Genomic DNA, 27,020 nt, shown 5'->3' with positions numbered 1-27,020 from the left:
CTCTTTTTAAAAAAAAAAAACAAAAAAATCTGGGCAATACCTTGTTTCCTTTTATCTTCTCAGATATTTTAATAAGAAATTTATTTTTAAAGTTTTGCTTTGCTTTTTAGTTCCCAGTATTGAACGAAAATGAGTGCTTCTCCTGAGGTAGCTCTATTTCAGTCTCACTTTGTTTGCAGCTTTGTTATTCTCATTGGGTTTTTTTGTTTGCCCGATGCTCAGGGGATAGCTGACTGAGGGAACAGCCTTGTCTCTTCTGTGCTTGTGGGGCAACTTTTTGGAATTACTGCGTATTTTTTTTTTATTCCTGGAGAACCGGGGTTACAGTGCCTTTAGCTGGTCAGACTCTGTAATTGTAAAGTTATGGTAAAGCTTCACGTGAGGTTGGGGAATTCGCTTGCATCCCTTCAGCTTCCAAGATAACCAAAGCTCTGTTGATACCAGGTGTACAGAAAAGTTGTTTTGTTGCCTTTTTGTACTATATATCGATCCTGGCGTCACATACGCACTACAGTGTTTCCTCTCGGAGGGACCACAAACTTAACTGTACATTTAGGAAAAATAAGATTTAAATAAGTAAGGAAGCAATATGTAGTGTGTTCTGGTCTAGGTTAATTTTGATTATCAGAACCAGATAAATTGTATTGCTTTGTGACAGTACTGTGAACTGTGAGATACAGAAAGCCTGATATTTCTTAGCAATGAATCCGTAGATTTTTTAAGTTTCCTCCTCCTTACGGATCTGTTTTACAACCATAAATAAAAGCAAATGGCAATATCCTACGCTATTGTCTACAGTGTGTAAGTGGTATTGTAAGAAGAAGTCTCAGAAGTTGAACTAAGAGGGATTTTCTTCACAGAGTGCCTTCTTTTGTCAGGAAAGGACCATTGAGCGCCTAAAGGAGCAGCGCGACAGAGACGAACGAGAAAAACAGGAAGAGATTGACAATTACAAAAAAGACATTAAGGACCTGAAAGAGAAAGTCGGCATTTTGCAAGGAGATCTCACAGAGAAAGAGGTTGACCAGCAGAATGAATCTTTTGTGTTAGAATTGTTTGTTGTATTATGTGTTATATGTGTTATGGGTTATATTTGAGATGAAGAAAACTTAGAAAACTGTTCCTTTGTAGTAATGGTTCTTCAACTAGTTTATCTAGTAAAACATTTTTATAATTTTTCAAAATATAAATATCTTAGAAGCACATTTTCATGGATAGTACACAGTCCCCTTATTTGCAGTAGTTAATCATATTGGTAGTGAAGGACCAATGGTCAATGGTAGCATTTACTGGAGCCATGCTTGCTCCTGTCTAAACAGAGGGAGGAAAGGACAGAGGTTGATCAAAGCTGTGGGTGCCAAGAGCATGCAGATAAATGTTTATTCCTTTATGCAAGCACTGCTGCTGGTTCTTTTGACTCCGAAGAGTCCTTTATTTTTTTTGATAATTTAGTTATTGGTAGTGAGCCAACTGGCTAATAAAAATAACCTAATTATATGAGAGAAATATAAATGTTCTCTCTTCCTGTCTTGGAATTGTAACATTCAAGTCTACCTACAATCTTTTTGCAAAATTCAATCAAAGTAAAACAATACGAAAAATATGCACCAAGTAAGTGCTAAGATTTTGTCTACATGGAAGTCAGCATTTGACAGGAAAAAGACAATACAAAAATGGTTTGGAAGACAAGTTGAGATGTCTTTTGGAGATAGGTAGTGTGAATCCATTTCACCCCAGAGCAGCAGTATACAGAAAAGCGTTCTGTGCAGCCTGCTCTGGGTGACCCTGCTTCAGCAGGGGGCTTGGACCAGATGACCCACAGAGGTCCCTTCCAACCCCAAACATTCTGTGATTGATTCTGTGACTGCTCCTAGTTTTAGCTACAGTGGCCAAATCTGGTAACCACATATGATTTTTAAATGTGTTTTTATTTAAAACAAATTTTTCTTAAATCTGACTGTCACTGAAGCACTAGCTCCAGTTTACAGAATCTTCCATCTTTAAAAATTATTTTAAAGTTAATTTAGATAAGGTTTTATTTTGATCCTGAAAACCTGAATTAAATCAAGCTGTCTTAAGTCAGTGACATCAACATCCTGACAAAATACGTTGTTCTAGGTTGGATCCTGAACATACTGTGAAGGGATAGGAAGAAAATAAAGTCAAATTAAGAAACTAGCTGTTGCACATAAAAAGCATGTACTTGATAGTTATTTTGCATCTTTTATTTTAGTCATCCTTACTGGATCTGAAGGAACACGCTTCATCCTTAGCTTCATCAGGACTGAAGAAAGATTCAAGACTCAAGACACTGGAAATTGCATTGGAACAGAAAAAGGAAGAATGTTTGAAGATGGAAACTCAACTGAAGAAGGTAATCTTACTTCCTATTTATATATGTGGTGTAGACGTTGTGTTAGACAGATTGGCCCTGTCCACACAGAAAGCTTTGGGTCTTAATTTTGAATTCTGTGAACTTCTTTTCATCAAGTACTGTGAAGTTGTGTCCATGCAAACCATATTACAAACTAAGCTGATCACAAAGTAACTTTCAGACACTGGTGCTAATTTTGGACTTCGTTGTCATGCGATAACAGTGCTGTTGACTGTTTGCTTTTTTAAGAGGTACTAAGAACTAAAGACTTGATCTGCTTCAGAACAGTTCATCACAGTAGCTCTGCCATTAAACTGGTCTCACAGCTAAAAATTTAACAGCTGAACATTTCACATATCAATTAGCAATATGCATATAGGTGTTTGTGTGATAAATTCACATCCATGATTGGCCTGGCCCATAGGAATGCATAAAAACAAATGAACAACAAAAACTTCACCAGCACCAGTGAAGTGTGTGATGTTTTAATTTCATTGCCAGTCACAGCTCATAGATTGGTAGGATTTCGCTGTTCAGAAGAATAATACTCTATTGCAAGCAAGCGAATTCATTTGAACAGGCTCTTTGGGTTATGTTTGCATTGCAAGCCTTCTGTGTTTTAGCTGTGAGTAGCACAGATACCGCATTATTTAGAGGAACATTGATTTGATTTGAACTTTTTGAGTTAAAAGAGCAGGTGATGAAGAAGCACAAAACAAACTAACCAAAATAGTGATAACACTTCTATTTATAAAATTAGAACAAGACAGAAGAACACGCAATTTTTTAAAGAAATTTAAGTCTTGAATTTCGGAGTTGTAGCTGTTTCTTTATATCCTGCCGAGGAAAAGGAGGAGTGCCCGTGCTGTGGTTTGGAACTCTGTCCTAGTTCCTCAAATGAATGTCAAATCAAATTTTGAGCCATCAGTTAAGACCTCTGTAGGATTTCTGTTGTGTGGTTGCGAGGTGGGTGTTAATGCACCTGAGAATTCTGTGTAAGTGAAACTCTATAGACACATATCTAGACCCATGTTTGCCCTTCTTTGGAATTCTATTGCACAAAATAAACAGTTCTGTTACTCGGCATCAATAAAGCACAATAGCAAGAATAGATAGTTGTGCACATTTAATTGCTAAGATTTGCCAGAGATTGTTACAGCAATTGGATGGTAGTATTTGTAGGCAGACGGCTGCAGTGGAGAACACTGTTACAGTTACTTTAAAAAAAAAAGTACTAATTGGGAGAGTGCATAATAAATAGTAAAGTTATGAAAAAACAGTTGTGGAATTTCAGGTATTTAGGGAGTATGTCTGTGTATTTATCATTGTTAAATGTACTGCTTTTCAGTGCTTCCACTGAGATCACTTTTGTCACTATAAGGACTTCTGTAAAGCCTTCGACGCAGTCCCTCACAACATCCTTCTCTCTGAATTGGAGAAATATGGATTTGATGAGTGGGCTGTTCAGTGGATAAGGAATTGGTTGGAAGGTCCAGCCGGAGGGTAGAGGTCAATGGCTCGATGTCCAGATGGATGCTGGTGACAGGTGGTGTCCCTCGGGGGTCCGTGCTGGGACCAGTGCTGTTTAATATTTTCATCAATGACTTAGTGAGATCAAGAGCACCCTCAGCAAGTTTGCAGATGACATCAAGCTGAGTGGTGCAGTTGACACACCAGAAGGACGGGATGCCATCCAGAGGGACCTGGACAAGCTGGAGAAGTGGGCCTGTGTGAACCTCATGAGGTTCAACATGGCCAAGGACAGGGTCCTGCATCTGGCTCGGGGCAGCCCCCAGTATCAATACAGGCTGGGCTACGAAGGGATTGAGAGCAGCCCTGCTGAGAAGGACTTGGGGGTACTAGTGGATTAAAAGCTGGATATGAGCCACCAATGTGCACTCGCAGCCCAAAAGGCCAACCATATCTTGGGCTTCAAGAGAAGCGTGGCCAGCAGGTCGAGGGAGGGGATTCTGCCCATTTACTCTGCTCTGGTGAGACCCCAGCTGGAGTCCTGCATCCACCTCTGGCGTCCCCAGCACAAGGACATCGACCTGTTGGAGCGGGTCCAGAGGAGGCTGCAAAGATAATCCAAGAACTGGAGCACCTCTCCTCTAAGGAAAGGCTGAGAGAGTTGGGGTTGTTCAGCCTGCAGAAGAGAAGGCTTCGGGGAGACATTATAGCAGCCTGCCAGTACCTGAAGGTGGCCTAGAGGAAAGATGGGGACAATCTTCTTAGCAAGGTGCGTTGAGACAGGACAAGGAGTAATGGTTTTAAACTAAGGGAGGGTGGATTTAAAATGGATAGAGGAAGAAGGTTTTTACGGTAAGGGTGGTAAAACACTGGAACGGGTTGCCCAGAGAGGTAGTGGACGCCCCATCCCTGGAAACATTCAAGGCCAGGTTGGATGGGGCTCTGAGCAACCTGGTCTAGCTGAAGATGTCCCTGCTCACTGCAGGGGCGTTGGGCTAGATGACCTCGAAAGTTCCCTTCCAACCCAAAGCATTTTGTGATTCTATAAGCAGTGAGTGTATCAGTAGTATAAGTGGATGTGGAGGTCGACCAACATCTGGTGAAGCACTGCTAGCTAAAAGATGAACATGCAGTTAATCTGATCTGCACTGTGATGACAGCTCATAGTTATAATTCCTTTAGGTCTACCTCTGCTCATGCCGTTTTAGACAGGATTGTGCTTAATAGCTGGTATCCAGGAACATTACACAGGTACAATGAGCCAGTTCATAAGACCATGTATTTTTGTAATATAATTCCCCCCCACTTTTTTTTTTTTTTTTGAAATAGTGAAGAAGGTGAATTATTCTCCTGTGATCCCTTTCCTTAGGGTTAAAATGGGAAAATTGCTCAAACGTTAAGAGCACTATGAACTGTACAGAACAGCTGTGCAACACACAGCCATATTCTTGGGGGTTTGAGCTAGATGACCTCAAAAGGTCCCTTTCAACCCAAAGCATTCTATGATTCTTAATTTGGTTCTGAGAAAACTAATGAAAATAAATTCATTGTATTGTAAACACAGACAGATTTGCATCTTGCCATCCAAAGAAGCTACCTAACCTCGTTCAGTCAGGGTGGTTTCAGTTCTACAAGCAAAGAAAATTGATAGCCTACCATTACCGATGAGCAGTATAAAGCCCTTCCATAATGCTCTGGATATCTGCTGCTCTGCTTCAGGTGTTGTTGCCTACTAGGACATTCCTCTGCAGAGACCCTGAAGTACTCGCTCAAGTCCTACTAAGACAAAATCGTCAATACCTTGTTCCATTTTTAAGTGCTGTGTCAGCTTGGGCTACTGCATTCTTCTTATTCAAGGGAAAACTCAAATTCAATGGAAGGATTTTTTTGGTGATAAGTAGTCACTCTACAAGGACTTTTTATAAAGGAATCTAGGACCGAGATACGCTTTCATATAGTTGACCGTGCATTTGCTTTGCTCAAGATGTACAAAAGAGCCCACTTCTACAACTGATCCTCCTTGCTTCCTAGAACCAAGTCACAGTTACTCTTAGTTACACAAGAAAATATAGTTAGCAACCACTGGAATATGTTTCATACTTACTTATGAGTAAGTTTACATATTTCTTTAATAACCTTTTTCCAGTTGTTTTTAATTTGCCAATGTTTTTTTTGTCATTTGCAGAAAAGCAGAAAAATTTATTTTTAAAAGGCTTTCTCTCTGTAAATGCATTGCAGGTATTTATTCAGGCAGTTTGACTTTTTCAAGGTGGATTAGTTCCTTGTCATACTGGAAACGACTAGGATCGATAATCCAGCTCCAATTTAAAGCTTCTGAAAATCTCAGTTTTACACATCTGCCTTGTTAACCATTGCAAATAACCATCACAAGTAACCTTGAAACTAATGGCTACATAAGAGCATTCAATTTAAAACCGAATTAGAGGTTTACTGTGTGGGGTTTTATTACATTATCTTAGAGCTGTTTTGCATAAGACGTGTAGGAAGGACTCTTGTGTAGCTCTTAACAGCAAAAGATAAAAAGCTTTTTCTTCTAGGTTGTTTCCCTTGCAGTTTTAATGGAGATGTATCTAACATCAGTCTTGTTTCCCTTTCCTCTTACTTCCACTGAACAGTTTGAGTACTTTCAGTTAAATCTGTTAGCCTTAGAAGTTAAGGAGCTGACAGAAGAGACTGAATTGGACTACTGTTAAGCCATTAGCTAAAAAAGATTTGGGCAATCCTTGGAAAAAACTCTTGCTAATCTTTAAACAGTGAGCCATTGAGAAATCATGTAGAGTGCAAGGTTCCCCTTTTTCTGTAGAAGGTGTTTACATAAACTGAAATATTATTAACCAAGTGGAGTGCAGGGGTGCTGAAGAGTTGCTGAGGCTGTTTTTCTTTCGGTGGAAGCAGTCTTTAGTGTCTGACTCTGTGTCCACTTCTCATTGCTACTGTTCCTCTTCTTACTTACGAACATTTTATGTTGATCCCTGTCTTAGCAAATAAAACTACAGTGTTTTTCGTATTTGGGGTTGTTTTTTTTTTTTTAAATAATGGTACTATGGTTATGCAAATCTGTGTGTTTAATGTTGTAATTATTCTGCTGTTATTGCTTCTGTGCTCAGCTGTCAGCCTGCTGCCAGCTGGAGATACTATGGGAGATTCTGAATTCCGAAAGCAAGCCGTGAATTCCTGTGGAGTTTGCATAGTTTGGTGTCCTGCCTTAAATTGTCTCCGTACTTGCCGAGGTGGAATCATTAGAGGGAAATCATACACAGGGGTTCTCTCGCTGTTCTTCTGTGCAGTAGTTTTATGCTGTGTGTTTGGGTGTCTTTTCCCCTTAAGAAACTCTTTTTTCAAATTTCTATTTCAGTGTAACATTTTATACTGAAAAAGTTCTCTTCTAGTTGCTTTTCTTCAGGATACTCTTGTCCTAGCTTTTGCTGTCTTGTCTTTCCCAGCCAATATGCTTTGTTTCATTTTGTTTTTCAAGTCTGGGAGAGACCAACTAATACTAGAATTTGTTCCAGCAAAGATGAGTGGATTTTTGTCTGCTCCTTTCCTTTGCATAGTTTTCCTCCCTGTGGATATTTTCCTTGTTTGAAAGGGATCGAGGTTAGAGAAAAGCAAGAATCCAAAACCATATGCTAACAAACTTCCTCTTGGTGCAGTTCTAGGAACTTTTCATTGGAGAATGTTAGCAGTGATTCCCTGCCAGGAAAATACCTCTAGATTCAACAGGCTCACTCAGAGGAGGTTTTTTTTCTGCTGCAGTGTTCTTCCTTCAAGTTCAGGAGTATTATACCTTTCAAAAGACAGAGAAAAATGACTGAATGAAGCGTTGACCTAAATTCTACGTTTCCCGAGATCTAGCTCAGTTAGCCTAGTACAGGCTCTGGTGCTTTTTATTTTTGTGAATGTCGATTTCCTGCCACAACTGAAAATATTGCTGATAATACTGGTAGGTGAGATGGAAATACTATTTTTTTGCTGTCAGCTGGTGATTTGTTTTTTCAAAGAAGGGCTGATAAATGATGTATTTAGCGTAGCAACCTAGTAAGAAAAAGGCCACCAAGTAAATCAGGATGCCTTGTAAAAATAAAAGTAAAAACCCAGCAATTGTGTTCAGCATTCAGATAATATCAGTTACGGAATCAGTTTTCTAAACTATGTAGCTGTCTTGTAATTAAGTGAACCACTAGAAAGTAAAGTCCTGCTCAATCTGTAAAACTGTAATCTGTAAACCGAAACACAGGACTAAAAAAATATTTGAGGGCTGGACAAAACTGTTAAACTAATAAAGCAAGGTCAAGTTTGAAACTTGCACAGGGTAACTTCCCATGGTTCTCGTGTTGCAAAAGCTGGTTAGTAATGCGTGCCAAAACCACAAATTAAGATCCTGTCGTCTTAGTAAATTAATGTTGCAGCTAGTATCTTAAATTCTTTTCTTGTTGCATCTTTTCTTTTCCTCTTTCACACTGTTCCTATGCCGAATTTTCCCCATCTTTTCCTATCTTCTTTCTCCCTTTAGCACCCTGAAGTTTTATTGAGTCATCCATCCAAGCCAGTAAGTTCCCTGGCAAACTGAGCAGCTGTTGCCAACCACATTTAATTTTCTGTTTCGCATGTGTATTCACCGTGCCTTTATGTTTAGGCCAACACAGAGTATATTGGTGAATGATTTTAGTAGTGGGTATGGATAGTATGGATACAAAGAAAATGCTATGGTATACCTGAGCAGTCATGCTCAAAAGAGCCCTCAAAGATACTTCTACTTTTTGGCTGCGTTGGTCTAACTTCATGTTCGTTTGGACAGCTTAACATTGTGCCAGTATTTTTGTTTCATTTTGCTGCTTGAAGTGTCCCATAGCTTTTCGTTCATCTCCATTGTCTGTACATTTCAGAGCAAGAACGTAGAATTTCCATGCAAATCAAGCTTCTCGCATGATTCTGTAACGCCATGTACGGCAGCGCATTGGAAAGAGTAATGAAGTCATGGCAAGGAAAAATTGCTTAAAAACTTGTGTAACCATTAAGCTCGCTGGAACTATGTCAGTTTAATTTTGGATCCTATTACCAGCCTCCTGTTTGATGTCAAGAGCACTCCTTTCAAGGAGTGTTTGTATGATAATATCTTGACACCGTAAATTACGTAATCCAAGGTGGTTTTCATCAGTGATTTCTTTTGTGACTGTGTACATAAAAAAACACAAAAAAAGCCTTACAAAACTTTCAGAAGGCTGATATCTGTGTTTCTCTTTCCAATGTTCAGGGTAAACGTAGCTGTCTATCCTGACAATCATTGTCTGAAGGTCAGAGAATTCCTGGGGCTTCTAATAGCTCCGTTTTTGTGACACCCCGGATTAGGAATGATTTTAATAGAGCAGATAACACAGTGCATTTACAGGATTAGATTTGGGAAAAGATTTCTGTGTACAAGAGGGAGAAGTATTTTGTTAGGACTGTCAGAAAGAGCAATGAACAATCAACTAGCGCAGAATAACACCTACACTGCATTTTGAGGTTATCATATGTAAAAACAGTCATTAATAAATAGTCTAAGGTATTTGGTGCACAAAGATTAGAAGAAAATAACACTATTTTCTTAAAGGATGTGAGATTAGTGGATAGGACATTTGTAGTATTTCATTATTTGGTATTTCATGACAGAGAATATGTTTTCCCCAAAGGTATTTTGTGTTCAGGTGTGAAAAGGAGACTCAGGATTTTTCTGGCAAATTGATGCATTCCTCCACTTCAAAATAATTTGCCAGCCTTCTGTCCTGTAGATTGCACTGGTACAGTCTGGTACTAAACTTGTTTAATGCATCCTTTAAACAGATTCTTTTATCAATGTTTATGGTTTTGCAAAAGCTTTTAAATCTCTTACCTGAAGTTTCTTATGTTGTTTGATTCAGTCTGAGATGTTGTTTGGTTTTGTGTCTTTTTGATATAAACTTTCAGCCATAATGGCTTATAGTTTGCAAGAACGAAATATAGAAATATGTTGGGTTTAATCTTTTTTTCACGGTAGTAATTTTTTATTAAAAGACTCGGTCCTTATAACCGATATTTTTGATGCTCCTGTTTAAATAAATGGGCTAAAGGTTAAATGCAGTGTCTGTTTGTACGTACTCAGTACAGAGAGAGATTTGGCAGTGAAACCTCCTAAAGATTCTACCTGCATTGGTTATACCCCATCCTGGAGAGGGAGGAAGGTATGAGGAGGGGGGTTGTGTATGGGCAGAAGATGTGGGACTGTCGATGCTGTTGGATAGAACTAACTGTGCAAAAAAAGCCCCCGAACCTGAAAAAAGTGGTAGGTGAGGGGTGAGGAGGACTGGTAGATTAGTGGCATCTGCCTGGATAAGAGGCATGGAATTTGAACCTGGCTGAATAATGTCGATAAAAGGTTGGGGAAATGAGGTGTAGTGCAAAAGCATTGCACTTAGGCCAAATAGGCAGGAGAATTTGTGCCCAGGAGAGCGTGTTCTCTAGGTCGTCTTTAATATCATGCAAAATTTCTGAGGCTCACCGTTACTCTGAAGTCAGAAAATACAAAATATGGGAACCCTCTGTGCGTTTTATTCCCCAGTACGATATAGCCAACGTAAAGGATCAGGTACAAGAGGCTGTGTGGTGGCTTTTAATGTTCCAGTCCTACTGATGGTTCATCACAATGTTAGCATCATCTTATGCAGTGGAAACTTGGAGGGGTTTTCCTCCTGGTTTTCTTACATCTAAAAAATTAAACTTACCTGCTCTACCCCTCCCAGAAGCCTTGCTAAGGTAACATTGTTTTTGAGACTTAAACATCCAAAAGCTAGGAAATGGCCGATGCAACATTTTGTGGCCTTTCTCATTTTTCGTCGTGAGGTAGTTGTTATAATATTTTATAAACAAATTGTTGTCTGCCAGACTCTTGCAGTCTTCAGTATTGCATGAAAAGTGCTCCAAGAATGAGCCAGAGATATATAAGGAAGATGATAATAGTCTAGAAAAATTAGATGATCTTTTTTTTTAATGGTAGGGAAGCATTAAGTGAATAAGGCGGGGTATTTTCGCATCTCAGTTTTTCACCTGCACAACAGGTGTAATACTGCATCCTCATTTCCCACTGGTGGTGTTATGAAGTGGGTAGTTACCATTTGCCAAGAAATAGCGTACAGTTGTGATTAATGTGATAGAAAGAAAACTGGGAAAATACTGTTTTTTTTCAGTGTCATTTCTGTAATTTAGAATAAACAAGGCATAAAGCCATACATTGAATATCAAAAAACAAGTACTGAATATGTGGTCATTACTTGAGTAAAGCCCTTCTGCACGTTGAATGAAGCTCTGTTTCTGTAGAACAGCAGCCTGTGGTCAGATGAGCAAAGCCCGGGTCAGAGTACTGAGGGTGAGGGGCTGAAGTACGCTCACAAAGACCGCTCTCACCTGGGCATTTCCCTCCTCTCTTTGGACACTTTTTGTGGGGGTGTGAATTCCAAAGAGAGCAAATTGTTGGTGTTTAATAATGACTCGAGGAACCCATGCCTTTCTGAAGTGAGAATTTTTTTTTCAGTCATGGGCTCTCTTGAGGCATCTTCCTCTTACGTAGAATTTCAGCCTTCTTTTTTAAATGCTTCCAACCAAATACTTGCTTACTCAGTGTAAAAAAATTTACAGTCACATTAACAGAGACTAACTATTTAAGAGATTTTGTCAATAGTAAGATAACAAATAACTCCTTGTGACAGACTCAAGTTTTCTGGTGCCTAGTGTACTGGAGAATTCACTGAGCCTTTTACTTCCAGTACGGCTGTTTTGAAGGGCTGTTACAGTATGTGGGGTTTAGAGCATTGGAACTAATGCTAAGGAGGAGCAAATCTGGTGGTTTTTCCAATTTATATTTCTGTCAAAACTAATAAAGACGTGATAGAAGGCAGCACACGGGGAACTGCTGCCTTCACAACAGCAAAAATAAAGAAAATGGCTATATGTGTTTGTCTTTTGCAGTAAATAGGCACAATATACTTTTGTATTTGTACGTGCATTTGCTATTTTTAGGAGATGGGAGGCACACTTGGAAGTAGGAGGGCTGATTAAAATGGGTTTTCAGATTCTTGGGAACTTCTACTTTGTGGCCAAAAGTTCTTGGCAATATTTGTGAAATGTTAAACTGGATTTACTGTCTCAATTCACAGGTAAAAGTAGAAGGTGTTTGCTGTGAATTATATGCTGTTTGATTTAGTTAATCTTTTAGCAATACTGATTTGGAGTCTTAGCCAACGTTTGGAATATTTATTTACATTTTAGAGCTTTTAAATTACATCTGTGCTGTTGTTTTCTTCTCTGCCTCTGGCACGCTTGAAGCTGTGTAAGATTACCTATTGAGAAATGTCAACTTAAAAAAAAATTAATGTGCTTTTTTCTTCCTCTCCTCTCCGTCTGTAAATAGTGGTTATTTCTGTGAAACATTGGTCATCTGTGTTTTAGATGTAGAAGTTGGCTTTGTCAGCTGATTTTCTGTGGAAGCAATAGAAGTTATAGTACAGTTATTTGAGGAACAATCACTCTTTCTTTTATTCTTTAAGTAGATGAAGCACTCACCCCATCACTTACCACATTCCAGGTGGGAAATGATGGCTAAGAGCAGAAAAGCAGAAAGCTGTTAACCCACCTCTCAGTTTATAGTCCCTCTTAAGAACTTTGAGAGCATAGCCAGCATAGGAAGCTGAAACTGAGTAGTAAGCTTAAACTATTCTCAGTCCTGTAGCTCTTAGAATTTGAAATTAAATTCACACTGGCAAAGATTAATACTGATCAGATGAGCTTTGCTAATAAAAACATATCTAAAGAAGGTGCTACTTTCTAGCTAAAATGTGACTGTGTTTCTTATGCAGATCAATGCAGAATCAAACACGCGAGTTTGATTGTGCTCTTGAAAGTAGCTTAAATTCACCTGTTTGACTCCAGACTGGAACAGATATGGAGAGCTTGTGACAGGGTCGGTAGTAACAGTTAAGAGGCTTGAAATAGTTTGTAATCAGATAAACTCAGCGGCCTGCATAGACACACCTTTTCTTATTTCTCATTTGTCAGAGGAAAACGTGCAACGTTCCCTTCACCGTAAGCAAGCTACTTTTTCAGTTTATTTAATTTTTTATCACACTTTTATGCATTTTCCTATTTGTAACTATATTAAGAGGTTGCAGATTTAGGAATACAATCTCAGGCCGAGCTGAAAGTTGAACCTATCTAAATACACCTCTTATAGTCTCTTAATACAGCAGAAACTGTCTTGGTGCGTTTGTCACTTTGTATGTCCATTCTGTTTTAAAAATGAAATTACTGTCTTATTTTGGAATTTTTGTACACCTTTGGTGGGTGGAGGAAGTTGTACGTGGGTTTTTTACTGTGAATATAGGAATTCATTATTTGTGTTTAACTTTCTTTTTGGTTAAAAAAAACCCCTGCTGAATTATTTTGCACACTGTTGTGTTGGGAAGGTAGCCAATTTCATCTGTTCCAGATCTTGATGTGAGTTTGTGGGAAACCTCGAAATACATTGGTTTTCTCTCCTACACAATAAATGAATCTAGTAGGGTTTTAGATATGGTCATGTAACATGCGTTTTGTACATAACCCACAAAATGGACCCAAGTCACTCAGTCAGTAATTCACAGCTCAGGAAGTGGTCTCCAGTCTACACCGTATCACATAACGTTCTCTTTGTGTTGGGTGAAAGTATTCATACTTATGTGCATTATATACAAATAACATGTGTTATGTGTCTTAACTAATAATTTATGTCGTGTAAATAGCCCTTTCGTTCTATAAGAACCAGACACAATGACTTGTTGGCTAATTTTCTAAGAAAGAAAATTGATTTCCTCTTCTCAGTAGTGTCTCTGGGGTTGTTGTGGAGATGCTTTTATTAGCTCAGAGTAATATAAATCAGGACTGTCCTGACAGTAGAATTGCGTTAGGTCTTATAACTTATTTTGAGTTAGAGAGTTTGGTAATTCAGGCTAACAGCCTAGCTTTGTCTTTTTTAAAAGAAGTTTCTTTATTATCTGACTATGTATTTTGAATGACTTTAAAGAGCCTGGAGGAGTATTTGTTAAAACACACAATCTGAGATGTTGGAAACATACCCAAATCCCGTACAGAAGAATTCAGGCTCTGCAGCTGCTGAAAACTAGACTTAAGTCTATATATACATAGTGTCTCTTAGGAGAGGATAGGTGCCTCACAGTAGATTTATAGATGCCCCCCAAAATGAGCATTCCCAGTTCCTGCAAAATAGTATTTGGGAGGGAAGGATGGAGCTATTGTTTGAAATGTAGGTATAGTCGAAAAGGAAATGAAATCCAAGATTTCAGATTTCTTGCAGGCTGGAAATCCCAATAACACGTTTCAGGAACACCCCCCAGCGCTCTGCTTCCAAAGCGGAGCGTGTTCCTGGATGCCTGTGGCTGTTCATGGAACCAACACGCCTGTCAGTCTCATTGCTGCAGTGCCCTCCTGGAGTCTGCAGCATCTTGGCAACACGTTAATTCTGCTTACTGTAGAGACCCCTTTCCAAGGGTGTGTGATTAGAAGTGCTTATGGGACAGTAAGGAATCTGGAAGCATAGACAGCCCTAGCTCCAAAAGGCTTCTCAAAGCTTCCAGGTTCACCAGGGATGCACCTGGAGCTGGGTCTCAGAAGCAGGATTTTCAGACTTTCAGCTCAGTGACGGAGGAGTGTTGAGCTTTGACTTGAAAGTCACGCAGAAGGAGGGAGCCTTTGAAGTCTTCCTAAATGCATTGCCTCAGGAAAGGCTTCTGTTCTTCTAGGGTCTATGGCTGTTGCGCACTCCTGCTGAGATCTGTCTGGAAGACCTGGGGATTGCCAGGCATTTTGTTTGAGGTTAAAATACTATGCAGGTTATCCAGCTTTCTGGAATTCCTGCTTCAAGAAAAGGAAAACCAAGAGAGCTTAGCATCGCCCCTCAGGCAGGAGCGGCAGGGCCAAGGCCCTGAAACATGAAGCATTGCAGTGTTTGGGAAACCCAGATCCATCCCAAGGTCATACTTCCCATGAAGACAGGCATCAAGACGTTCTTCAGTCCTGGAGTATTCTACTCTGAGGTTCTCCTGGATTGCGTTAGAGTGCAGCCTTGGCATTAAAGGAGCTAATCAAAACCAAGAGGCTTCAAGGAAAAAACGTTGGGGTCAATGAACAGATATTGTCCTCCAGTCTTATTTTACTGAATAACTGAACAGATTTACCCAAGTGTATTTTTGCTGTTATTTGGTTCTTTGGAAGCAGCAGCTTCTAACCCCGAGTTTTATGTCCAATTACCTTTAAAAGCAACAGTGTCCTGTATGATTGGGTTTGGACTTACTGTGATTTGGAGCAGAACACTGGCAGCTTGTAAAACAACTTTCCACAGCTGCACACGGGGGTGGAAAAAGTCTGTAGCCTTTATTTTGTGCTGTAGATTTGTTGCAGAGAAGAGAAAGGCCTTCAGCTTGCAGGCAGTTTTGGTCGGCAGAATAGCTCCACCAACCCTGCTGTTCACTGAAGCAAATCTGAGCAATTCTGAAATAGCTTTCTTTGGTAGGAAAGAGCAGTTCAAGATCCAAGAGCGGAGAGGCAGGGAGAGAATGAAAAGATGGTCCTTAGTCTGCTCGTTCAAACTCCAGCATAAATATCGCCTTTTCTTTGTCTCTAATATGCTTGGGAACTCTTGAATTAATTTCACTGATAAATTAGTGATTTTTATATCAAACCAAGCCATTTACAAAAAAAAAAGAAAAGAGCAGCAGCCCTGCATTGGAGGAGTTTTATCCTCAGTCCTCTTATGCTTTTTGTCCTCATAGCCTGATCTTAAAACACGTGTATCCTAGATAACTAGGTGAAGGTATTTTTGGTAGGTAGCCGTACTCATAGTAGTCCTAGTCTGCACAGCTCAGGTAACTAGTAAGGACTTCAGCACGGCAGTACCAGCTGTGCAAATCGATCTGACACACTGCATACTGATGTAGTTATTGAAGGCTAGTCACCTGTTGTTTGCTTTTCTAAATCAGCTAGGTTAAAAATACCTCAGATAACTAATTCTCCAGTCATATCACTGATTTAGAAGTATTTTAGGAGTTTTTATACCCACTCACACTTACTTTTCTTTTTCTTTCCTTTCAAAGAAGTTTAACTTTTTTGTTGTTTTTATTTGTTTCAGATCAAAACATGGCTTAAATTTTTCTAGACCAAATTCAAAAAATTAAATTTGTGTCTGAATTTTTCTTTTCCCATAAAGAAATTAGTATAAAATAAAAGTATTTCTCCTTACTTATAAGTAGCATATGCACTGTATTTCTGTGTAGTAATTAATCTTGCCATTTTGAAATAGATATCTAGATAGCATTTTGCAGTCATCATAAAGTAAAATATGTATGTGTGAATGAAGTGGTTTTTCTTGAACTTTTTTCTTACAGGCTCATGAGGCGACACTGGAGGCCAGGGCCAGCCCAGAGCTGAGTGATCGTATGCAGCAGCTGGAACGGGAGGTAACACGGTATCGGGATGAATCTAGCAAGGCTCAAGCTGAAGTGGATCGTCTTCTTGAAATCTTGAAAGAGATGGAAAATGAGAAGAATGATAAGGATAAGAAGATAGCAGAACTGGAGAGGTGAGAACGGTATAAAGTTACTAGAGGAGCAAAATTGCCGATTGAAGTTAGAGAGAACTCAGTCCGTTTTTCTTGTTTTAAAGACCTTAGAGTGCCTATTTTAGGAAGTCTGTTTAGAGTTTTTCTGCCTTCAGTCCTTTATTTTGGTAGATGGTAAGCGAAAAGGTTCTTACAGTGTGCTCTCATTACCTGGCTGCTCAAAAGTAGGGCTTGTACAGCTGGAACTAGAAAGGCAAATAGAGCTGTAAGGGAAGAGAGATGGTAGGAAAAGTTGCCAATACCGTGGTGTGCTTGGAAAACAATTTGTTCTTTTGATTTTGTAAATTGCTCAGGCATGGTTCTCCAAAGAAACAAACAACAAAAATGACTGTGAATAGTTTGTGATACCAGTTACTCAGGTTCGTCTGACAGGTGACGTGGAAACTCTGTGTACTGGTAGGGACACGGGTAAACTTTGGCTCGTGTGACGCCGAATGAACAGATTTGCTTTTGTCCAAAGGAAATGTGATTCAGCACTTTCCAGCATTTTTCATCTCACTGTCGGAGCCTGGATGCTCAGGTATTTTTTCTAGACTTCAATGTCCCAAACAAAAATTATAATTTATTATGATTTCATGACATTTGTATCACAATTATAAATAATAGATCTTGGGAAAGACTGGAAACAGATTTTGTTTTCTGTCATTTGCTCACCTTGCAGCGGGCCAAGAGGGAGTTTCTAGGCAGTGGTACATGTTTGGGTGTTTTTTTTTTTTTTACTTTACCATTCGCAGTGAAGAATCACGAACTTGGAAGAGCAAAACGGAAACTTGTTTTTTCCCATTTGCCTTGTGCCAGAACAGTCTTTCTAGTTTCCATCCTGTCACTATTCAACTTCTCTGCATTTAGTGTCAGGAAGATTAGGCGAACTGAGCAGAGGATATTGCAGGTTCTGTGTGGTGGCAGTGGTTGTTGTTCATTGGCTTGATGATAGTCAAATTATGGGCCCGTCTGAATGATTTCTGAATGAAAAACTCTTTCTAAAAAGTCCGTTCTTTTTTCCTTGAAGGTTGACAGAGCTCTGAAACAGTTCAACTTGTCAGCCGAGTTTCTGCTCTCTTGGCATTTGTAAGCAGCATCCTGTTAGTTTTCTTTAAGTTGTTGTTTTATTTAACCAAAATTCTCTATGCCTATTGTGTAAGCTTGAACACCCAAAAGTGAGGATATGTCCTTTTTAACTGTCTTCCCTTTTTCAGAAGTGAGATAAGTTTCGGCCCATTGATAGATGATTTATTCAGCAGACCATTCAGGCAGCAAGTTGATAGTGTAGGTGCATTTACTATAGACATCAAATAGTAGGATGGTTTGGGTTGGAAGGGACCTTAAAGACCATCTAGTTCCAACTTCTCTGCCATGGGCAGGGACATCTTCCACTAGACCAGGTTGCTCAAAGCCCCAAAATGAAAAAGCTGAAGAACAGCTACAAGTCATATTTGTCTGTGTGATTTTTTTCAGTCCCTTAGAGCTGCCCATCCTGGGTGTGAAGTTCACCATGTCGTCATCTTAGGGCATGCAAGTTGACTAGGGATCAGGGTGCAAGCAACAAACTTCTGTTAGAAGTAAAGTATGGGGAAGAAATATGTGCCATACAGTGCCATAATTTTTTCCAGGTGCAGAAGTAATTGCTGGTTAGGAAAATCAAGTCAGAAATACTCATCATTCCTCAACCTGATTCCTAGAGGAGATTGGAATGTCAGGAAGAGAAATTTTACGCACACTTTTAATGCAAGTGTGTTTTTGTTTTTGTTTTTTTTATTACATTACAATTCAGAAACTGTAATCAAGACTGGGACTTGAAGTATCAAACACTGAATAAACAGATATGTGGCCTATAATCAAAAGAGTTTACGGTCTGCAAAGCAAAAATAACAAAGAAGAGAAATGAAGATTTGCCGCCTCCACTTTTACAGATAAAATCATTGGCACTAAATCTTCAAAAAGTTAGAAAGGAACATTTTCTTTGAAAAGATGCAGGTCCAGAGACTGCAAAGCAGTTATCGTTTTTTCTGTTACAGAGGTAGTTTCTTGCTGTTTCAGTCACAGACCAAACTCTTACTATATCAATGAAAGTGTGAAACCCCCCAAATGACTGGACATCATTCTGTAACAATTTGGTGAATACTTTGACTGTTCGGTGTTACCCGTTCCTTCTTACCACCTGATCTTTGCTTTAAAAAATAAAAAAAATCAGTGGTCCTCTTCTCTTTTTAACTTGTCATCTTTTCTGCCGGTACTGAGACGACATAGAATATGTCTTCTTTTATTTCTAGTAATTAGAACAGGCATTTCAGCTATGTCAAAGAAAAGATGACTTTTGTTATCATGTGACTGCCAGAAGCCATGTAAGTCAAGGCGGGGGGGAGGGGGAAATCTAAGAATATTCATGCTCTCTAACCACTGTAGGTGGAAATAGCAAAGGTCTTCAAGATCTGGAGACCTACGGTACATACTGCTAGTGTGGAGCATTAGCGAAGTATCAGCAGCTGAAATGATTTTTTCGGGGGAACAGTAATATAAACACAGCACTGGAGAAAAAGATACAAGGTTTCCGATACTTTGTAGTGAGGTTTTGACTAATAATTTCTCTTTTTCTGAATAATTGTTGAAATTTCTATTTGTCCTGAGTTGGTTTTAGCTGCTACCCCAAACCCCGATTCTGTGGAAGCTTGCTTTCTCCTTGTGGGTTTTTACACAAAGCAGAGATTTTCATGTGCCTATTCAATGTGTAGGTTGTTCCTGGATTTATCCACCATGAGTGTTTATAAAGTGTTCCATCATGGCTGAACTGATATATCCAGGCATGTTACGTGGATGTTTTTGAGCTAGAGTCTTGATTTCCAGAAAAGAATAGATAATTTAGCCTCGTAAAAGTCCATCCTAAACTGGTCTGTGCAGAGCGAGCTAGAGATGATCTTGCCTACTGATGCTTCTATACTGCTGTACCAAGAAGAACTCTAGTGCTTGCAGAAGGGTTTGTCAGCAAGCAAATAAGTGAATATTGCTGTGCCTATCAGGAGCTGTTGTTATCCTGTGGAGAGCAAGATGAGAAGAAAGAAGTCACATTCAGAGTAGAACTGTACGAACAAAAATGAGACTTCCCAAAGGAGAGTCTCTCCCTGGAGTTTTTCCTCATGCTAGTTGTATGTGACAACTGGACCATGGGTCGTCAGCAGAAGAGAAATAGTAGCACTGTTTCATCCATAGAAGAGATGAAGTGAGTCACCTGCTAGGAAGGTCTATATAGGGTAACAGAGAAAGAGAAAATATAGGAGGAGAGGAAGATGAAATGAGAATCAGAAAACAGTTCTCTTAAGCCTTTTCAGTGATGCCAAAAGCTGCCTTCAGCTCAAATTAAAGAGGGAGATGCTTCCACTCTTCAGTAACTGTTGCAATTACTGGGTGGGGGATGTTGTTTTTCAGGTGGGAGGAGAGATATCCAAAAATAATGTGTTAAATATGGTGCATGCCATGCAAAAGTTGGAAAAATAGAGTCAACATGAGATTGAAAGCACAAGCTCGTTAATTTATATTCTCTGTGGGCAGGGTTTTGTTTTTTTCTTACAGGAAGGTGGGCCATAAGCCTGTATTTCTTCTGTGGGTGCACAGCCCGAGAAGTTTTGTTTCTGTCCGCAGACTGTGATGGTGTGGAGGGATTTGTAGCTGTCTGGTTATTCACTTGCTTTGTAACTAACTGTTTACTTTTTCTATTGCCATTCCACGATCTCCTGTCTCACTGTAACTTCGTTTTGTGTTTTGTTTCCTTCCTTGCTTTTTCTTTCCATTTATATCGTCACGTCCTGGTTCCACGAGTTGTTTTCTGTGCGCGGGGGTTTTTTTGACTATGCTTTTTCTCAGAAAGCACGCCTCCCGCAAACCGCACCCTCCCTGCCAGGTGTCGGTCCCCGCACCGCAACACGTAGGGGGGTTTGTGTGGGACCTCCTGGGAAAGTGAGTGCTCTGGGAGGCTTCTGTTCCTGCGGGGTGGGATGTCACCGCTGGCTGCCAGGCTGCTGCTGCCGCTGCTGGTGGGGGCTGCTGTGACGGCGCTTTTCTTCTTAGGCTGAGCAGGAACTAGTTATGTCAAGCACAAACTCAAACAGTCTCTGCCTTCAACACACATCACAGTGGTTATGACCACAGCCCAGAGGAGGTCTGCTGCAGTTCTCCCTGCTTTAAACTCAACAGAAGCTGTTGCTTTTTATTCTGATTCTCTTGTCGTGTTTTACCTTTGGTTCTTATCTCTGCCATCAGTTCTGCCCGAACCAGCTAAAACTCAAGTGTTCTAAAATGTGTCATTGACAGAGATCAGTATTACCTTATTCTGGAGTTTTATTGTGATTATTATGCTGTAATAAGAAAAAGGAAAAAAAAAAGAGAAATTAAAGAAAAATAATGCTAGTCATCTGGGACATGGCCATCACAGCCTTCAGATGAGTAGTTTACACACAGAGGTATTTGTGTGCATATATTCTGCAAATACGAACTGACTCTACACTGGAGAGGTGGCAATAAATATATATGTATATCTTGCTTCAGAAGTAAGCACTGAGTGGATATATATGGAAGTCCTGGTTCCAGTTACAGACTGGAAATTGGTTTTAATTTGGTATGCTCACGACGTAATATAGGTAGTGCTTGTGAGGACATAGGGCACTACCGTTTTTTCCCTGAAGGAGACTTGACGTTGATTTGGGAACAAAGGAAGACAGTGCCCAGCTCTGGAGTACCAGCAGTCCCATTAAGGGCAGCGGGAAATGATGGCTGTTTTAAGAGGGAGATTTTGGGGAGTTTTTCTAAAAAGAGTTCGATGATGCCCTGTTCGAGAAGAAACCTTCAAACTTTTGAAGTGTAGGTATACTCCTCATCTTAAATATTTCTTCTCATCAGTAAATAAAAACAAAAGATTAAAAAACATAGGGTGATCTCAAAGGAGTGCTGAAAAATGTGGACAGTAGAAGGAAGTATCTTACTCTGTATGTCTTCAAGACAGTGATGTGTTTGTGTGTAGTGGTCTGTGAAGGGTAGATGGAGAGAGAAATAACATGCATGTTCCATCAGCTTTATGATTTCTTAGAATCGTGTAAAGGGAACTATACTGGTAAATTATGCCCTGAGCTTAAGTCAACACTTTGAAGTTGAAATACGTGTTTTCAAACCACTACTCGTATGTTGTAATCATTCTCTATAGTTTTCAAGTTGGTTGTTGCTGTGAATTTTTAGATAAATTTTTCAGAGAATTGCTAAACAAGGACCACATCAGGGCATATAAGTAATTTAAAGTAAAAGGGATTTTGTCAAATTAAAGAACAAAAGGTGTTTAGACTAAAGTCGTAATCATCACCATTACAGTTAACCTCGAGAGACGGTATGACTATAATTCTGTGTTATTGTAGCTCATTTATGTCCTCCAAAAATAAATTGAACTCCAATTCAGGCATAGGAAAAACTGTAATAATTAAATATTATTTTAAAACCCTTTAATCCATTTTGGTACCATAAAACATAAACCCAAATCAAATATATTTATCTCATGATTGCATGGTATTATTACAAGGCAGAATTTGTTGTTGTTGTGCGGGTCACCCATTTCCCTCAAAAATCCCTAACTGAAGTGAAAATTAAAATTTTGAGGTTAATCACTCAAAATTTAGGAGACTCCAAAATGAGGATTACCACGCAATTTTAATTCATCTCTCATGTGAGCCTATGTGTCACAGTAAAGTGATACAGTCTTTACCCGTATTAACAATTTTTTTCCGCAAGAATGCTGCCTTTGGCACGTGAAGGACGTAGCTGACGTTGTCCCCCAAAAAGTCCAGAGTGAGACTGACACCTGTCATGGAAAATTTCAGCACAATTTGTTAATATTTGGCAAACAACTGAGAACAAGGTTTTGTAATGGAAAGAAGTGGTCAGGCCCATAGTTAGTCCAGCTCCACCTCTGAGCACACAAATCTATTGAATATTAAGATTTTGATCATTTCCAAGCTAGGAAATGAAGAAGTTATTTATTTCTTCTCAGTCTTGCTTTATATCCATATGAAATGAACATTAGGCCTGAAATCCCACATCAAGTTCCACAGAGAAAAAAACAATGCATTTTATATCAACAGAACTGCTCTAAGCAGGTAAGAATAGAAGATGCAGGCACCTTTACCCACAGGTATTTAGCTTCAGACATGTGAAGGTATGCCCAGCAAATGTCTGCCTTCTGACAGTGAACCTTTGTTAAAGTGGCTTAAGATCAACACTCAAACTCACTAATCGCTTCTGAAACCTACATCTGAGAAAAGAGAGAGAGAAAGGGAGAGGCACTGCCAATAATTGCAGATCCAGCTGTAGAAAAGCCCTCATAGTGATTTTACGGTGACTCCTCAATCCGTCCTCACCTTTTTCATAGAACGAGATATGCTTTTTCGATTTGTTCTTTATTTAGAATCACAGAAGGTTTTGGGTCGGAAGGGACCCCTAGAGGTCATCTAGTCCAACCCCCCCGCAGCGAGCAGGGACACGACTAACTAGACCAGGTTGCTCAGAGCCCTGTCCAACCTGGTCTTGAATGTTTCCAGGGATGGGGCCTCCACTGCCTCTCTGGGCAACCCGTTCCAGTGTTTCACCACCCTTGTTGTAAAGAATTTCTTCCTTATATCCAGCCTAAACCTACCCTGTTTTAGTTTAAAACCATCACCCCTCGTCCTGTCACTGCTGTCTCTGCTAAAAAGATTGTCCCCATCTTTCCTATAGGCTCCCTTTAAGTACTGAAAGGCTGCAATCAGGTCTCCCCACAGCCTTCTCTCCTCCAGGCTGAACAAGCCCAACTCTCTCAGCCTGTCCTCATAGCAGAGGTGCTCCAGCCCTCGGATCATTTTTGTAGCCCTCCTTTGGACCCGCTCCAACAGTTCCACGTCCTTCTTGTGCTGAGGGCTCCAGAGCTGAACGCAGGACTCCAGGTGAGGTCTCACCAGAGCAGAGTAGAGGGGCAGAATCCCCTCTCTCGCCCTGCTGGCCATGCTTCTCCTGATGCAGCCCAGGACACAGTTGGCCCTCTGGGCTGCCAGCTCACATTGCCGGCTCATGTCCAGCCTTTCGTCTGTCAGTACCCCCAAGTCCCTCTCAGCAGAGCTGCTCTCGATCCTTTCATCCCCCAGCCTGTACTGATACCGGGGATTACCCCGACCCAGGTGTAGGACCTTGCACTTGGCCGTGTTGAACCTCATGAGGTTCACGCAGGCCCCCCTCTCCAGCTTGTCCAGGTCCCTCTGGATGGCATCCCGTCCTTCTGGTGTCTCGACCGTACCACTCAGCTTGGTGTCATCTGCAAACTTGCTGAGGGTACACTCGATGTCGCTGTCCATGTCATTGATGAATACATTGAACAGCACCGGTCCCAGTACGGACCCCTGAGGGACTCCGCTCATCGCTGGTCTCCATCTGGACATTGAGCCGTTGACCAATACCCTTTGGCTGCGACCATCCAACCAATTCCTTATCCACCGTACGGTCCACCCATCAAATCCATGGCTCTCCAATTTAGAGAGAAGGATGTTGTGGGGGACCGTGTCAAAGGCTTTACAAAAATCCAGATAGATGACATCCATAGGTTTTCCCTTGTCCACCCTTGTTGTTACACCATCATAGAAAGCCACTAGGTTGGTGAGGCAGGACTTGCCCTTGGTGAAGCCATGCTGGCTGTCTCGAATCACCTCCCTGGCCTCCATGTGCCTTAGCATAGCTTCTAGGAGGATCTGTTCCATGATCTTCCCAGGCACAGAGGTGAGGCTGACAGGTCGGTAGTTCCCAGGGTCTTCCTTTCTACCCTTTTTGAAAAGGGGCACAATGTTTCCCTTTTTCCAGTCACTGGGGACTTCCCCTGACTGCCAGGACTTTTCAGATATCATGGAGAGTGGTCTGGCAACTACATCAGCCAGTTCCCTCAGGACTCTGGGATGCATCTCATCAGGTCCCATGGACTTCTGTACATTTAGGTTCTGCAGGAGGTCCCAAACCTGGTCTTCACTTACAGCTGGAGGGATTTTACCCTCCTGGTCTCCTTCATGCCATCCATCGACTCGGGAGGGGTGAGGAGAGAGGTTGCCAGTGAAGACTGAGACAAAAAAGTTGTTGAGTACCTCAGCTTTCTCCTCATCTGCTGTTACCAGTTCGCCGGTCTCGCTCATGAGCGGCGGTACGCTTTCTTTGACCACCTTTTTCCGGCTGACATACCTGTAGAAGCTCTTCTTGTTATTTTTCACATCCCTTGCCAAGTTCAGCTCCAGCTGTGCCTTGGCCTTCCTGACCCCATCCCTACACAACCGGGCAGCTTCCCTATCCTCTTCCCAGGAAGCCAGTCCCTGCTTCCACTGCCTGTGCAGTTCCCTCTTCTTCCTTAGTTTGACCGGTGTCTCTTGCCTGAGCCATGCCGGTCTCTTCCCTTCTCTACCCAACTTCTTACACTTGGGGATCGAGAGCTCTTGCACTCTGTGGAATACATCCTTAAAGACCTGCCAGCTCTGTTCTGTTCCCTGCTCCCTGAGGACCGTTTCCCAAGGAGTTCTTCTGACTCTCTCCTTGAAGAGCTGGAAGTTTGCCCTCCTAAAATTTAGGGTCCTGCCTATGCTCTTCGTTATTCCCATTTCCCTCAGCAGCGTTAGTTCCACCAGCGCGTGGTCACTGCAGCCCAGGCTACCTCCGATCCTGACATCCCCAACGAGCTCACTCGTACTGGTGACCATCAGGTCTAGTATCGCATCCCCTCGGGTAGGGGTGCTTAAGAAGTTGTCCTCAATGCATTCAAGGAACCTGCAGGATTGACTACAGCTTGCCGTGTTGCTTTTCCAGCAGATGTCCGGGTGGTTGAAGTCCCCCAGTAGGACGAGAGCCTGCGAGTGCGAGGCCTCCTGGAGTTGGAGGAAGAACGCTTTGTCTATCAGCTCCTCTTGATCTGGCGGCCTGTAGTAGACACCGACCACTAGGTTCCCTTTGTCGCCTCTCTCTCCGATTCTTACCCATAAGCTTTCGACCTGCTCGTGGCTATTCTTCAGGGACAGCTCTTCACTCTGTAGTGTTTTCTTGATGTAAAGGGCAACGCCCCTGCCCCTCCTTCCTCGCCCGTCCCTTCTGAACAGCCTGTAGCCATCAAGAGCCACGTTCCAGTCGTGGGATTCATCCCACCAAGTTTCCGTGGTGGCAATCAGGTCGTAGCTTTCCAGCAGCACAACTGCTTCCAGCTCCTCCTGTTTGTTTCCCGTGCTGCGTGCGTTTGTACAGAGGCATTTCACCTAAGCCGTCGGCCTCGTTACCTTCATAGCAGAGCACCCCTTTTTTCCCTTGAGGTGCTTCATGGGTATTTTCTTGTTGGCACCTGATACCTCAGGCGCCTCCAGCTCCCTTCTGCAAGACTTCCACATTGCTGCAGTGTCCCTCGCGTGCTGCTGGGCAACGGGTTGAGGGCTCCTACCAGCCCCCCATCCCTCTGACCATTGTGTATCCTCCCCTAGCCTGTCGCTGGCAAGCCTGATAGGTTCCCCTTCCCCCTTCACCTCTAGTTTAAAGCCCTGTCAATGAGCCCCGCGAGCTCCTGGGCAAAGATGCTCTTCCCCCTTTGAGAAAGCTGGTCCCCATTTGATGCCAGCAAGCTTGGTGCTGTGTATGTCGTCCCATGGTCAAAGAACCCAAAGTTGTGGCGGTGACACCAGTCACGGAGCCATGTGTTAATAGACTGAGTCTGCCTATGTCGCTCAACGTCTCTGCCCACCACTGGAAGGAGCGATGAAAAGATAACCTGTGCTCCAGATTCCTTTACTAATCGTCCTAGGGCTTTGAATTCTTTTTTAATTGCCTTTGGGCTACTTACTGCAACTTCGTCCGCACCCACGTGGAAGAGCAGTAGAGGATAATAGTCTGAGGGTTGGACCAGTCTAGGAAGTTTCCTAGCAATGTCCTTGACCCGTGCTCCCAGGAGGCAACAGACTTCCCTGAGAGGAGGGTCTGCCCGGCATATCGGACCCTCTGTTCCCCTCAGCTGGGAGTCTCCTACAACTATGACTCTTCTCTTCTTCCTTGTGGAGCTGGTAGTAATACGAGAGGGAGGTCCTTCTGATCTTTGTGCCTCCTCCGATGTGGATGGGTCAACCCCTGCACCATCCTTCACCTTGTCCTCCACGTCTAGAGCCTCATACCTATTATGCAGAGGCACCTGTGGAGATGTGGTGGGCAAGGGAAGGGTTCGCCTCCTGCCCCTATTGCGGACCCGCTTCCACTCGCTGTCGTCCTTTGCGTCCGTTCCTTCAGCCCGATGGGGGGATGTTACTGGTGCCCTTTGGTCCTGGGCCTTTTTTACAGGTTGTTCATGGGTACACTCTTGGGTTGTCAGGGCACGGCTCCACCAGTCGATCTCCTGCTTGGCCTCCCTGATGCTCCGTAGCCTACCTACCTCTTCTCTTAGCTCTGCCACCAGGCAGAGTAGATAGTCCACCT

At 41.6% G+C, this 27,020-nt stretch overlaps 1 protein-coding gene across 15 annotated transcripts in view; it reads left to right on the top strand.

Moving 5' to 3' along the window:
- The window catches only part of ERC1 (ELKS/RAB6-interacting/CAST family member 1), a 305,098-nt gene that overhangs the window by 113,736 nt on the left and 164,342 nt on the right, over positions 1-27,020 (top strand). For 8 of the 15 annotated variants that reach the window (XM_075428696.1, XM_075428693.1, XM_075428698.1 and 5 more), the window contains 4 exons: positions 879-1,019; positions 2,234-2,374; positions 8,379-8,414; positions 16,312-16,505. In XM_075428696.1, the coding sequence (XP_075284811.1) occupies positions 879-1,019; positions 2,234-2,374; positions 8,379-8,414; positions 16,312-16,505 (512 nt within the window). The remainder of the gene's footprint in view (positions 1-878; positions 1,020-2,233; positions 2,375-8,378; positions 8,415-16,311; positions 16,506-27,020) is intronic. The other 7 variants (XM_075428699.1, XM_075428697.1, XM_075428695.1 and 4 more) reach the window with 1 other exon arrangement.

Source organism: Opisthocomus hoazin, chromosome 8, assembly GCF_030867145.1.
Source record: "Opisthocomus hoazin isolate bOpiHoa1 chromosome 8, bOpiHoa1.hap1, whole genome shotgun sequence".
Lineage (NCBI taxonomy): Eukaryota > Metazoa > Chordata > Aves > Opisthocomiformes > Opisthocomidae > Opisthocomus > Opisthocomus hoazin.
Note: the sequence above shows the minus strand (reverse complement) of the source record. Positions and strands in the feature narration are given on the sequence as shown.